Source organism: Cyprinus carpio, chromosome A21 (genome assembly GCF_018340385.1).
Source record: "Cyprinus carpio isolate SPL01 chromosome A21, ASM1834038v1, whole genome shotgun sequence".
Classification (NCBI taxonomy): Eukaryota; Metazoa; Chordata; class Actinopteri; order Cypriniformes; family Cyprinidae; genus Cyprinus; species Cyprinus carpio.
In genome coordinates, this window is record NC_056592.1 from 5,526,919 (window position 1) to 5,542,416 (window position 15,498).

The window sequence follows — 15,498 nt, forward strand, 5'->3', positions numbered from 1 at the left end:
TGTATTATAATAGTATAATATTAATATAATAATAATGCTGTATTGTAACATGCTATTGTAATATTAACATAATATTTAGAATAATAATGTGTAATATAATAATAAAATATTAATGTAATAATAATTAAATTCTAAAAAAAAAAATCTAAAAATTAAATTGAAAATAGAATAATTATACTAAGAAATTATAATAAGAAATAATTATATTTTTTAAAAAAATGATGTACTTATTTATTTTTGGAGAACTGCAAGAATGATTACAGTTTTATTAAATTAATAATGATTAACTAAGATAACCCCAAAAATAATAAAAATGAAAAAATAAAGGAAATAAGCTTGAACAAATAAATTCCCAATCAGTGGTGATATGGTATCTTTTTCATGCCCAATGTCTATTTAAGTGAAATTAAAAATGCAAATGTAAAATATATATGGAAAGATTCTTTTTGCCTACAAAATGGCATAGTTACAAAACCTACCAACAGGAGCTTAACCATTCTAACCAGCCAATCCTTTAACCTGTGGATTCTCATGGTCATTGCTTTGGGGCAGCAGTTCATCGCTCAGCAAGGTGCTGCACCTCTCTGACCTCTGAGTCCTGGCTGTTTTATTGCTCCCTCATTAACACCTCAAGCCAGACCAGGACAGTTTGGACTTTGACACAACCAACCAGAAATGTACTGCATCAAAGACACTACCACATGCATTCTGTGTGATCTGGACAGCACAGGAGTGGAAACTGTGGGAAGAGGAAATGAGATATCGGGTCCATTGCCCCAGATTGCTATGCTACGTTGAGCTAGGCCAGAGGTTAGCTTAATATCATCTCAGGAATTTCCCTCCCTGCTTGAGAGAAAAATAGAGAAGCAGAACAAAAATGATTTGTTATGTCACTAGTGTTTATCTTTAATTTCAGTCCCTATGGTGCCAAAACGAAGTTAGTTTCTCAGAAGCTTGCATACAGAGCCGGCGGGTATGTGGGAATCCCCCCTAGAGACACAAAAATCCAGTTCCAGATCGGATCAGAAGAGCTTGCTTCATTTGTTTATCAACCAGCAGAGATTGATGGTAAAGGACCAAAGGGAACAGGAGGACATAAAACAAGCTACAACCCAGTACTTAAGCCTGAAGTCCTAAACGGTCCCATGGAATTAATTAAAGGAAAGCCATTTGCTGTGGAACGGTCCCATTAGGTGCACGTTTGAACATTTAACCTTGACTTTTCCTCAGAGGGTTGCCCTCACGTCTTGTTCATTAGTGGCCCCTGTCTGTCCTGCAGCACTTTTTCACACTTGGAGGCCTCATTCGCTCTCCTTTCATTCTTTTTGCTTTTTAATTTGCAGTCTTTTGCCTGTGGCGAGTGCAACAGATGTACTCATATCCAGGTGAAATCAGCTGTTTATAATGCAAGTCTTTTTCTCTTTTACTCGCAGAAAAATGTCAGAATGTCCAAGGGACTGCAGCAGTAGAATGAAATAAACAGCTATTTGACAAAACATTAGGCACTACAGACTTGGTAATGTTGCTAGCGTTAGGGGATATTACTTTCAAAATACAGTACATTAATATTTTGTTCCTAAAAAGAGGAGCCAATTTTTGTACCTTTTCATGGAAGACAACACATTATTAGTATCATTTTGTTACTTCTGAAGGTTGTAGGTTCAAACTGAACTCTGAGAACTATGAGCACTTTGCCCTTAAAACCTCAGGTTGCACTAGACAGACTGTTCCAGTTTTGAGGAAAAGCAAATTATCGGAGGATTTCTTCACTTACAAAAATGAAAAAGTCCATTTGCAGAACCATTACAATCCTGACAACTTTCAACTCAGATATCTGCTATTTCACCAACTCCTAGAAATAAAAGCTTCCACAGGGTAGCCACAGGTAAACTTCATTACCCTCACCGCAGTTTGTGGTCATCTAACAGAAAGCAGGTGGGAAATGAGCTAGTATGCCAAGTGTTTAAATCAAAAACTAATTCTGAAATGGACAGCATCCATCTAGCTGTTTTGACTGGTCACAATTGAGTTGCATGATAAATGTGCTTCTCTATTTTTGCTGAAATTTGTTCTGTGCCGCTGAGGAGACTAAACTTAATTACTGGCAGCAATATTATAAATGCTCTCAATTGCAGACCTGATGAAATCAGGTTTGGCGGCTGGTATACCTGTGGATAGGGGGTCTACAAACAAGCAGACTGCAGCAGTTCAGAAATGCCTACATCCTGAGCAATGTACTATTTTCCTGCTCATCAACTAAATTATTTTCCTGTTCCTATTATACAGCTTGGGGGGGGGGGGTATTTTTGTGAATAAGCTGAAAAAAATATGTTTTTGAAAAGAGTCTCATGCTTACCAAGGCAGCTTCATTTAATTAAAAATACAGCAAATATTACTATTTTAATATATTTTAAAATGTTATTATTTCTCTGATGCAAAGCAGAATTTTCAGCATCATTACTCCAGTCTTCAGTGTCACATGATCCTCAGAATCCTGTTCGATTTTAACTGGTAACAATTAATGGCTGATTTTAAGTTTTTGGAAATAAAAGGGAAGGTTATGCTGCATTAAAATGACTCACTTTTGCTTTGAAGTGCAAAGGTATTTGTCATTTCCAGCAGTCCGTTTATTATAGAGCGTACATTTAGCCTGCTCCACTAATAAAACCTTACTTGCTACATCTACATTTATTCATTTAGCAAATGCTTTGGAATAAATGTAGCAAATAAGCTGGTTTTATTAGTGTGCTAGGCTAAATGTACTGTACGCTCTATAAACTGTCTGCTGGAAACTCTTTACTTGTGAGTCATTTTAATGAAGCACAATCATTTTCCTTTTGTTTGCTAAAAGCTCTAATGGTAGAGGTTTTATGTTTTAAAATATTTATAATGGATGAGCCAACATAAAAGTGTGTGATTTCTTCAATGTTAAAATGTTTCATCCTGTCCAGGTTTATTACACACAGCCACTGCCTAAAACACAGAAACCTACCAGCATCCAAAAGAAAAGAGACTTTAGATATTTATTGGATTCAAAAATCTGTTCATTTAGGCTGCAGGAACAGGAAAATTACTCATCGACCTCATATTTCTTTTTTTTTTTTATATATTTCAGAGACCCAATTTCAAGCAATAATGGCAAAATGAGAGGCAAAATGTCAAATTGCCAGCTAGTCTAGCATACCAATGACCAATCACGAATAATATGAGAGACATAAAAGGCCACATGATTCATTTTAAATGCGCTATTTACTGGTTGAGCTTTGCTGAGAAAAACCTGGACCTGAGTCTAAGGGAATCATGCTACACAATATCTCAGAGGTCTTTCATTGTGTTCGTTGTTTTGTTGTGTTCAGCGAGGTACAAATTCACTCTGAGCACAAATCTGCTCTAGTTTAATCTGATCTTTTCATAGCTCAGAGTCAAAAATAGCAGCGATTGTACAACATTGTACAACAGTATCCCTCAGGGTTAAATAGATTGGCCACCTTCACCTTTTCCTTTCCTCTAAAAAAGATCTCTGTTCCAAAGCTTAGTGTGCGGCTTCAGTGCCAACCAAAACATAGAACAGTGCTCCTCACAAGAAACTTGACCAGCACTCACCGCTGCTAACGTTAGCATGCTCCAGTAATGACCCAGTACTCTTAACAACTACTACAAATACAAAACACACATAAAGATTGGACAAAATGTTCATTACTAAATAAAATCCAGTCTTTCCTGAGAAAATGCAAGCTGAGATTGCCTTATATTTTAAAATGGGGTACTATGTATTATTAAATACACGTTGCCCTATGCTGCTTATTTTCCACCGTGCATTATTATTTTAGAATGAATGAAATACCATTTAAGTATTATTACTATTTAGAATTTTTTATTTTATTTTATTTTGGTTTCATTTTTAGTTAATTTTAGTTAAAATTTTAGTCATTTTTTTTGTTGTTTTTTTTTTTAGTTTTTTTTTTGTTGTTTTTTACATATGATCATATAGTGTTTATTTTTTATGAAAATATATATATAATGTTATTTCATTTATTTATTGTTTTATTGTTTGTTTGTTTTAGTTTTATTTTCAGTTTTAGTTAACAATTATCACACATTTTCCAGCATTTTCATGGTTCCAGTCGTCCAGTGCACCTAAAAAAGCGGAAAATAGATATGCTAATGTTTCCTGCAGTGCTTGTGCAGTATTGTTCTTCAGTTACTGACCACAGAGCAGCTCTTAGCTACTAAAGGTAGCTGTGTGTTTGCACTTTTAATGATTTTGAAAGACATTGATATGATTTGTCCAGTGAAAGCAAACTCGTTTAAGGTAATTAGATTGTAATGTAGAGTAGTTTCTAATCATATCAGTCACTAAGTATATAAGGCCAATTAGCTGGCTTAGCTCAAAGATAAAATGCAAATGATCTAAGAAGTACAACAAATGCAATGGAGATAAGGCTAGAGCTTTATGCCTGAGCACCGGATGCTAGTTGCTTCTAATATTCGTGTTTTTTGCTACCACTAATAGGATCTACAGTGAACTCTAGATAAGGAGAAAAGTAAACTCTTTCAAAAGTTTTTCAAAGCTAGAGTAAAGTTCAAAATTTACTTAACCATTCAAGATGTAGATGAATTTGTTTCTTCATCTGAACAGATTTGGAGAAATTAGCATTACATCACATGTTCACCAATGGATCCTTTGCAGTGAATGGGTGCCGTCAGAATGAGAGTCTAAACAGCTGATTAAAAACATCACAATAATCCAGACGACTGCAGTCCACCAATTAAAATGTAATTTCTGGCCAAAATAATGCTTTCTCCAGTAAAAATGTGCATCCCCTGTTGTCCCGTCATATCAAAATAACATATAACATATAATAACATATTTGTTTAGAACTGTTTTGGGCCGTTTGCTGAGCATATTTCTCTCCTGATTCGGACAGACTGGAATTGTGTGGATAAATTGTAGATTATTGTGGTGTTTTTATCAGCTGTTTGAACTCTCATTCTGACGGCACCCATTTACTCATCTACATCTTAGATGACTTGATGGTGAGTAAATTCTCAGCAATTCTCCTTTTAACAAGCACCATAGACTAAAACATCTTTCTTTTGACTAATAAAACTTTGAAAGCCCCTTAAACGTTACAGCTATCATAACTTTTATTTATCATAACATTTTGTCTTGGTTTCTGTTGGCTGTGCACAAGAATCATCTTGGAAATGTGCAAAAGATTATTTTGATTCTTTGAGTTACTCTCATATGTCATGCAAAACTGCATTTCGTTGCCTTGTACCTTACATGTGCAGTGACAATAAAGTTGAATCTAATCTAATCTAATCTAAAAATTACACTTTTCAGATTTTAGTTCATATTTTAGTTCATATTTAGTTCATACTTTTCAGATCAATGTTTTAGCAAATTATCATTTAAACAATATGCATGAATTCCCTGCAGTCTGAAATATTGCTTTTTAAATGAACTATTGTGTTTACTGTTGTTTTACAGTCTAATCAGATGAGACTCATTAAAGAGGAATATTTTTATGGTGATTATACACTGCGCAGTAAAGTTACAGTGCCACACATTTTGTTCACCGGAGGATGGATGGTGACACGATTTAAGGAGTGCGAGTACAGAGGACATAAAGAAGATTACAGAAACAAGACATAAAAGCTACAGCCATAACATCAGTCTGCACAGAATACTAATTACTGCCATATCTAATGCTTGAGAGAGAGAGAGAGGAGGACTCAAATGCAGGATTCTGATCTTAACTACAGCTGATAGAGCATTTACAGAGGAGAATAGAGGCTGAGAGATACTTGCATAAACCTTCAATCTGTCAGGATGTCTTCTAAATTTGGAAAAGTCCTGGTCTGACATATTCAAGGACAGAGAACAAGATTAAAGTGTTACATCCCTTGCGAACAGATTCTTTTCAACATTGTTTTTCATCCTGCTTTGTAACTAATACCTCAGACATCATTTAGTGAGCAGTGAAAGGTGCTCAGCTTCCCGGATGACCTCTAATGTCTCCGAGTACAGTGGAACAGGAAGTGCAAGAGGAAACAGTGGCTCAGCAGGTCATTTAGGACACATTAGTGGATAAGCTCAGAAGACAGGTGTTGCTGCGCATATAATCAGGGATTTGGTTGTATATTGCATAAGATTAGCGCTGCAGGATATACTGTAGTTTATACAGCTACTGTTGCAATGGGGTGCAAACAGAATCTCACATGGATACTTAGTAATTAATCATTTTGAATTCTCTCTGGGAAGTCAAACGAAAAAAAAAAAAAACTGAACGCAAAATAATATAAAAAACCCATAACTTTTTTAAATAAATAGTAAATATAAATACAAATTAAATGTAATGAATGAAAAAAGACCACTAAATGGAATAAAGCAAAAACAAATATCAAACCTTAAAATGAATGCAATAAGTTTGTCTGATTTTCCAAAAAATGTCATGACTAATGCAAAAAAAGTCATGAAATATAACTCTCTGTTTAAATAAACTGAATAATAAAAATAGAGTAAAATAATAAAAGGAAATATTATCCTTAATCGTCATATCATTATAATTATATAGAAGCATACTAAATAAAATATAATAAAGAAAAACTAAAATAACAAAATTTCACATTTTTTAACTAAAAAAAATCAATATAAATACAAATTAAATGTAATGATTGAAGAGTATAACTGAATCCTCAAAAATGTAATGATTAAGACAAAAATGTCACTTTTAATGTAAATATGACTTTTTGAACTAAATGGATAAAATAAAAAAAATAAAAAAATTTGCCAACACTTTCATATATAGGCAACATATATCATATATATATATATATATATATATATATATATATATATATATATATATATATATATATATATATATATATATATATATAATATATTATTATTATTATGATTATTACATTTTGTCAAATTTGGCTTTTTTTTAAGAGATTCACAGCTAAACAAAAGGCCCTTTATGAACATCAATCTGTACTTGAGTGAACATGTCCAATTATTACACTTCCAGTTGAATTATAATAATTATGCAAACAATACAGCTAAACAAAAGCCCCTTTATGAACATCAATCTGTACTTGAGTGAATAAAATGAACCCACACAGCAGCAGATGACCTTTGACCCTGTCAGCAAACGTAACAGTCACACACGACACCGCACTGTTGTGACGAACCCCGCGTGCAAACTTAACGCCATTGATGCAAGTGCACAAAGACCCTCTCTATGTCAAGTTCTAAAACTCTATATGGTCAGAAACAGGCACATTCTCCGAGAATATGATCCTGACTGTGTGTTTTTTGAGAGAGAGAGAGAGATTGTGTGAAGTCACAAGGCCATGTCTCCTTAGGGAACATAAGGGGGCAGATGTTCATGCTCCGGAATGAGAGACAGCAATTAAGCTAATGAGGCAGGTAACTAATGGAGCAATCGCTTTGAATGAAGATGCTAATTTACAGCCACTTTAATGATAGTGCTTTATCACCCCTTGTGACTCTGTTGCATTATGGGGCATCTTAATTACACTTTGGTATCACTTTTTTTCAAATTTTTCTTCTTTTTTTGTATCCAATGTTGCATTTCATTGGTTAGCGGTGCATCTTTCTGTTCGCTGTGTGACAGTTTGGGGATATTATGGGCTCTGTGTGAATAGCACAAACTGTCTCTGTGTGCCCTACTTACAGACAAGTTTTCCATCTCTAAAACAAACTCACCTGGTTGTTTGTGTGGTAGAGAAAATAAAAGCAGCGAGGAACATGCTGTAGGTCAGATAGTTGAGATTAATGCACCTGTCTTTGGTTCACTGCTTGCCTTTTTTTTTTTTTTTTTTTTTTTTTTTTTGAGAAAGAAGGAGAGATACAGGATCTAAATATACTTTTTTTTAAGTGCCACATCTAGAAAAAAGCTCTTTTGAAATAAAATGATGCAGCTATAGTGTAACACTCCCTCCCCAGCTTGCATGTGAATTATAACTTTAATGGATGGTAAACTCCTTTTCAAGGAACTTAAATTAATATTTAATAAATTAATCATATATATGCTCATTATAATTATACATTTATCAGGAACAACACAAATAATTTTTAGGCATCAGAGCCAAATGTCAACTATCTTCAAACAAATAAATACATAAATAAAATAAAGGCAATATATATTTGGCATATGCAAATCTATAATACAATTTGTAATAACTTTACAATAAAATAAATAATTTATATTTATTTTAATTATTATATTCTAATGTTAATTTATTATAGTGTAGTAAATAAAATGTGTAATAAAAATAATATAATAATGTAATAAGAAAATAGCTTACACTACCATTCATAAATCTCTTATAAAAGTAAACAATAAAAATAAATAATTACTACTTTATGTATGATGATCATCTGTTTTAATACAACACATTTAGATGTTGAATAAAATTTAGAATAAATTTACAATAAAATTATTTATATTTTAAAGATTTATATTATATTATATTATATTATATTATATTATATTATATTATATTATATTATATTATATTATATTATATAGTGCCAATACAACAGTTTATTCTAATTTAATCAAATGTATAATATAATAAAAACTATATAATAAAAATTGTATATTCTATTTTAAAAAGATTGGTAATTTTTTTATGTTTTTGAAACAGTCTCTTATATTCAAAAGAGAGAATTTATCTGAAATAGAAATATTCCTGTAACAGAAATGTCATTACTCTCACTCCACACTGGTAGTGTTCTGTATGTAAATTACTAAGGTTTATAATAAATTTTCACTAAAATAAAATAATTTAATGCAACCAACATAGTACTATCTATTAATAAATAATTAAAAGTAAATATATAAAAATGTACAATAAAATAAAATTAAACAAATGTATTTACATTTCGTCTATGTATCATTTGATACTAATAATGGGAAACACTTAAGCCTACCATTTGGTATTCTGAAAAATAAATAAATAAAATAAAATTGTCCTCAAACCCCACTGGTGCAAAAATGTGTCAAAATTGTCATGATTGTGACTTTACATAAGCACATTAGCAAATGACTGCCTGTGTTTACACATCAGAAATATTGAGTATTCAAATACTAGTCGTGATGAACGACTGTGTGAACAATGCCAGTATGTGAAGGATAGACAATCACAACATACAGGAGTCTTAAAGCTAATGTAACAAAAAAAGCCTGTTCCTAGGTGAAAATGGTCACGTAGAACTTAATTGTTTTTAATATAACAAACTCTGAGTAGCATTATAAGTAGACTTATTCTACACTTCTCACACATTATAGGACACAAGCGCTTCAAAATATATATACTGTATATCTGTGTTCACTTCACTGAGAGGTCTTGTATTGTCTTCCCTGGCAGGCTGTAATATTCCATGTCTTGAAGAGCATAAGGGATCTCATTCATAAAACAGAGAGCAGAACAACAGATGCATTGTGGGCCGGCGGTTGTTCTTTACGTTTGCCGTTCAGCTCCCTTCTTCTGAAAGCCTAACCTTTGGTGTGTATGGACAGATAGGCTGGAGACAGAATATGTTTGGAAAGACTGGGCTAAATCTTAACCAATGAAAATCTCATGCTGTGATGCTTATGAATACTTAAAAAGTGTTTAAATGCTATTTATTTGGTGACACATATTTTCACATGTTCAGTGTCATGTTTTTTTTTTTTTAGACGACTAGAAATATGCTGAAATATGCCAAAAGACATTTTAGTACTCTTGTTTGGTTTTTGCATGTCAGAAAGAGGTGCACCATGGGAAGACAGACTGATATTTTTAGGAACTTTCAACCTTTTAGTGTCATTTTTCTTGCTATCTAAGAAAGACATGCACAAGGAAGCAAAGCAATGAGCGAAGTCTTATAAGGCGAAGGCATTTTTACAAACTTTTCTCACATCAACATCTTGTGGGAACTTTCACAAAATTGATGGCATAAGATCAAAAGCAGCTCTGACTATAAAAGTTTGCACATACGCAGATTGTACAAAGGCTTTGAAGCAGCAGCATTTTCCTTACTGTTTGATTCTGTCAATACTCGGAGCTGAAGTCATGCTGATTCTTGTGAAAGCCACCAAAAGACTAAATACCACCATTTAATTTAAATGCAGAAACTGAACGACTACAGCATTTCATCATGACAGGTCACTGTGTTTCATCATGTTTCTTCTTTAAGTAAAAATAGCAATCTTGAGAAACACTTTCTGCTTTATATTTTAAAGCAATATAATACAAATTGTAATCCACCTTTTCATAAATAATAGTAAACAGTAAAATATGTATTTTATTTCATTATAAAACACATAATATAACCCATAAAAATTGGGTGTTGATCATATTTTTTAATACAATATTCAGATGTTTAATTATTATAATGTAAAGATAGAATTAATTTTATAATTAATTTACAATAAAATAAAATGATGTATATTCTTCTTTAAAGATGATTAAATATAATATTTTAAAGATTATTAAAATAAAATGATACAAATTATATTTTAAAGATTATTAAAGATATTATATCATATTATAATAAATATAATAAAATGTACAATATAATAAAATGCATCCTTGCTGAATACAAGTAATGTAATATATATTACACATTATATTACACATATATCATATCATATCATATCATATCAGTATGTATCATATCATATCATATTTAATAAATGTATATGTATGTGACTATATATATATAAAATCTTACTAAACCCAAACTTAGAAATGCATCCTTGCTGAATACAAGTATTAATAAATGTATATGTATGTGACTATATATATATAAAATCTTACTAACCCCAAACTTAGAAAAGTATATAAATCAATAATAAAAGTTTATAATAAAATTGCAAAGAAGCGAAATCATTGCTGAATAAAAGTAATAATATAAGTATTTAAAAGTCATTTTAAAGCAATGAAAATAATAAAATGTACTGTTTATTAGTGTTTAATCAAATAAACTATAAAGTTTACGATGGATGGATGGATAGACAGACAGACAGACAGACAAATGGATGTTGTATCTACGTTTCCAACTGGAAACTGATGACTGACTGGTTGCAGAACTTTGAGAGAGCCTGTTTGTTAAGCAGTGAACAATTGTCTGTTTCTCATTAGACGGTTGCAGAATACAGAGCAAATATACCCCCCCCCCACTCTCTCAGCACAGACAGTCAAAACATGATCTGAATCTTCTGTCTGGTGTGCTGTCAGTGGTTTTCCCTGTAGCACTGCAAACTGTTGCCATGGAGACCTCGGAGCCCAGCACACATACATGGAACTATTTTGACTAGTTCTGCGCATATGGAATAGTTTATGCCAGTGATTACACAATATGTAAAAAGCAAAAGCCGCTCTTTCATGGTTGAAGGTCTGGTTATTGTGTCAACAACAGCCTGTCATAACAGTCACTGACTCATATCTGCCTTTCCACTCGCTCTTCAAATACTCAGCAGTGCCTCTGGAACAAAAAGCAGATCAAAAAGCATGAGTATATCCTCTGTTTTGATTTTAGCAGGTCATCACAGGTCTTATGAATTGGTCTAGTCCAACTTTAGGTATTAGGTTGTTTTTTTTCACATTCGTGCACTTGCTTTGTCATGGCAAAGCATGTCTGAGTTCACCTTCTATTGCTTTCGCCCTCATACACACAAAGAAAAGCACCAGTCCAGACACATTGAGGGATTAGCCCACAGAAAACACATGAATGAGAATCGATCAATAATTCAACTAGTTTGACAGAAATGTTTGTACACTTGACCCTCAAACTTTAGATTCTTTTAATGGCGTCTTATGTACAATAAAACATTGTAGAGTAGGTTACAGACAAACAAGTCAATTCACACAAACCTCAGCTTCCACTAAACATAAATAAACCAAATACTTCAGACAGTTTGTTCTACAAAAATATTACATATGCATTTATTTATTATAATATTTACTATATAATAAAGAATTAATATAATAATACAGGATATATGATAATCATAATAAATTAATATTTTTATAATTCATTTTTATTATTAAATTATTATTAAATATTTTTTTATAACACATTATTAATACATTTATAAATAATAAATAAATATTATGTTTTTAATAATAGATAAATGAAGAAAATAAGAAAATAATAATGGAATATTAGAACAATATTAGAATATTAATGAGTATAACTATTAGAAATAACAGTAAATATTATGATAAAATAATTTCTCAAAATATTTATACTAAAGTATTATTAATACTAAAGTATATCAAAGTAAATATTATAATGCAAATATTATAATAAAATAAGCAAACATTTATAACAAAGAAAATACAATAATAATAAATCATTGATATTTATTTATTATAGGCTACTTAATGTTTAATATTAGAAAGTTATATACATTAAATATTTTTAGAAAATAAAACAAAATATAAAATATTTTACACACATTTCATTTTTACCATAATACATAGTAAATAATATTAAGAACATAAAAAGAAAAAAATTCATTGCAAGGGTCATTCTAACGTAGAGCACATGTTATAGTATTTTGATAGAAGACTGTCTCATATCTGTGTAAATATTTGCTGGGGGATTCTAGAAGAGCTTCACAGCATCCATCCTTAAAGTATTTTAACAACCTCAAATATAGTCGTCTGAAGAACTTCAAAGCCTCTCGTTTCCTTTAAAAGTCGTATTCAGTGTCCTTTGATAGCTTAGTCAACAAAAACCCCAAATGAAGAAGCTGCCTACCCTTGAAATCCAATATCTGACTGCTGACGAAACCTGCGACAAGCTCTAACAGTATATTAAACATGAAGATTAAAGCTGAACATGGAACTTCAAAGATATAGAGGAGACAAACTTAAAAATATTGACGTGAAGGTATTCTTGTGGGCAAAGAGCCCATCTTCCTCTCAGTAGACGCACAAGATGGGAGGGTTTTAAGGGAGATTTACGGAACCTTCTCAAATTCCCGCCTGATTCCATAGTAAACACATTTGTCCACCTACTCGAGACCAGCTGCATGACCCCGAGGATAAAAATCTCCATTGTTAGATGGAGAACTGTGACAAGTCATCATTCAGTGCGGTAAAAATCAGGTCACTCTCTCTTCACCTCTCTTGTTTGCATCTTGGCATGAGATTTGAACGTGGAGAATGTCGTGTGAATGAACTGGCAACTGATGTGTAGGCTTTAAACAGTGTAATGTGCACATCTGCATATGTTGAAACTGTCAGTTTTAAAAATGAGTCGAGTAAATGATGAAATCCAAAATCACCAGTGACTCACCAAAGCTTTGGTCTCATCCTCATCTTTGTAGTAGTACAGCTGGTCTCCTCGCAGGACGAACCAACGCGTGTGCCAGGTCTTCACGAAGCCTCCTTGTTTCCGGAGCCAACCGCTGCGGAGAACGTCCTGCCTGGCCGATCCGCGGCCGTGCTGAGGGCTGTTGCCTGCGCTACCAGCCTGCTCGTCCATGACCAAACCGACAGACCTTCCTGTACCCGAAACAGAGGGGGAGACAGGTTCGTTTTAGCATATGATACTGAACTTAAAGCAAGGTTAGACAGGTGTTCTAATATTAATACAAAGGAAGGACGGAACCATTGCCCTGTTATGGCATAATACTGCTCACTCTAACCCTGCCCCATTTGCATTTGTCAAGATAAGTAAATATATTCAAAACATTAGTTTGGCTTCTAAGGTCAATTATTATGAAAAAAAAAGAAAAAAAAACGCTCATGTAAATATTGTGTTTAGAACTTTATAGTTACTTGTGTAAAACAAAGTAAACATAAAATGTATGTAGAAGGAATTATTATGATGCATCCCTTGAAAACAATACAAAATTCTACTACTGTAGCATTTAATATTAATACTAAAGTTTAAATATTATATATTATTTTTGGTGTTGTATTATTATGTAATATTTTAATATATATATATATATATATATATATATATTTTATATGCAAATAATATAATTAAAGCAGATATGATTACTACAAGAAAATATACTAATAATAAATAATTGAGATTTATTATATTTACCTAATTTAATATTTAATTTATTTACTTAATAGTATACATATAGTAACTATTATTAAAAAAAAAAAATATTATATTATGTTCAACACAGCTGCATTTATTTGATAACCAATAGTGTGAAACAGTAATCTTGTGAAATGTAACAATTTAAAATATATTTTTTTTCTATTTTAATACATTTTAATATTATATATAATATTATACTATATATATTTATTCCTATGATAGCAAAGCTCACTTTTTAGCAGCCATTATTGTGATGCATTGTTTTCAGGATTTTTTTTATGAATAGAAATTTTAAAAGAACAGCATTTATTTGAAATAGAAATCTTTTGTAACATTATAAATGTCTTTATTTTCATCTTTAATCAATTTTATACATCCTTACTGAATAGTGAAATAAAAAAGATAAATAATATAATGTATCTTTTTAAATATAATTATTAACAAAAATAATAATTACAAAAAAATATATAAAAATATAGATATTGGACTCATTGACATGGAATGCCTAGGTGGATACCTACCTATGGACTCATCCCCTATTTTACTTTTTTTTAGCCAAGCCAATCATCTATGTCACAGTCTGACCTCTGACCCTGCTAGTTTAGTAGAAAGTCTTTGGTCCCACCAATATTTGTATGGTTGTGTTCTGAATGAAATGCTGACTGACATTAACTCTCACAATGACCAAATATATTTGCTTTATGAGTTCAGGTAGCATTGGAAATAATCAAAAGCTAAGCAAATCTGTGGTCACCAGAGAGGACGTGGCTTCTAGTGTGCTTTTAACTGATCTCCTCTACAACTCTCTCCCTCTCGCTCTCCCTTTCCATTTACTCTCTCACCTTTCCAAAAGCAAACCCACTTAGTGTTAGCAGTTGGAATAAAATTCTGCTTTTCATGAGTCTACAAGATAACCAGACCTTCCCACAACAACATTCTGCTCAAGAGATTAAGATCGCTGCCGCACACAGTGCCAGGAGACGCTGTCCAGGAACAAAGCATTAAACATTTAACTTCTAAACAGTTGCTGGGAGGTGGAATTATAAGTGTGTATCTGTCCGCCACAAGAGAGACAAGACTGGGAATCACATTTCTGCAAAACGTGGCAGTCGGCCAAACACCTGACGTTCATTTAAGTGACTGCCTGACATCCAGGCATGAAATCATAAAGGCTGTTTTATGTGAGTGTTTATGATTTTAGATGAAATCTTTCAGAGAAGGAGGGGCTGAAAGCGCTGCCAGACTAGAATCGTCACGTTTGTGCCCATCGAGATATCAATATCATGTCACGCCTGTCAGTGGAGATTTGTAACTCGCTGCCTCAGCACATATGTGTGATGTTTGCGTGTGTGAGATAGCATTTCCTTTAAGTAAAATCATTTATATAACACATATATCATAAC

At 32.3% G+C, this 15,498-nt stretch overlaps 1 protein-coding gene across 1 annotated transcript in view; it reads right to left on the reverse strand.

The window, feature by feature from the left end:
• The window catches only part of LOC109046263 (rho GTPase-activating protein 24-like), a 91,594-nt gene that overhangs the window by 60,202 nt on the left and 15,894 nt on the right, over window positions 1–15,498 (reverse strand). Inside the window, exon 2 of the mRNA XM_042778700.1 lies at window positions 13,331–13,539. Within this exon, the coding sequence (XP_042634634.1) occupies window positions 13,331–13,519 (189 nt within the window). The 5' untranslated portion in view covers window positions 13,520–13,539. The remainder of the gene's footprint in view (window positions 1–13,330; window positions 13,540–15,498) is intronic.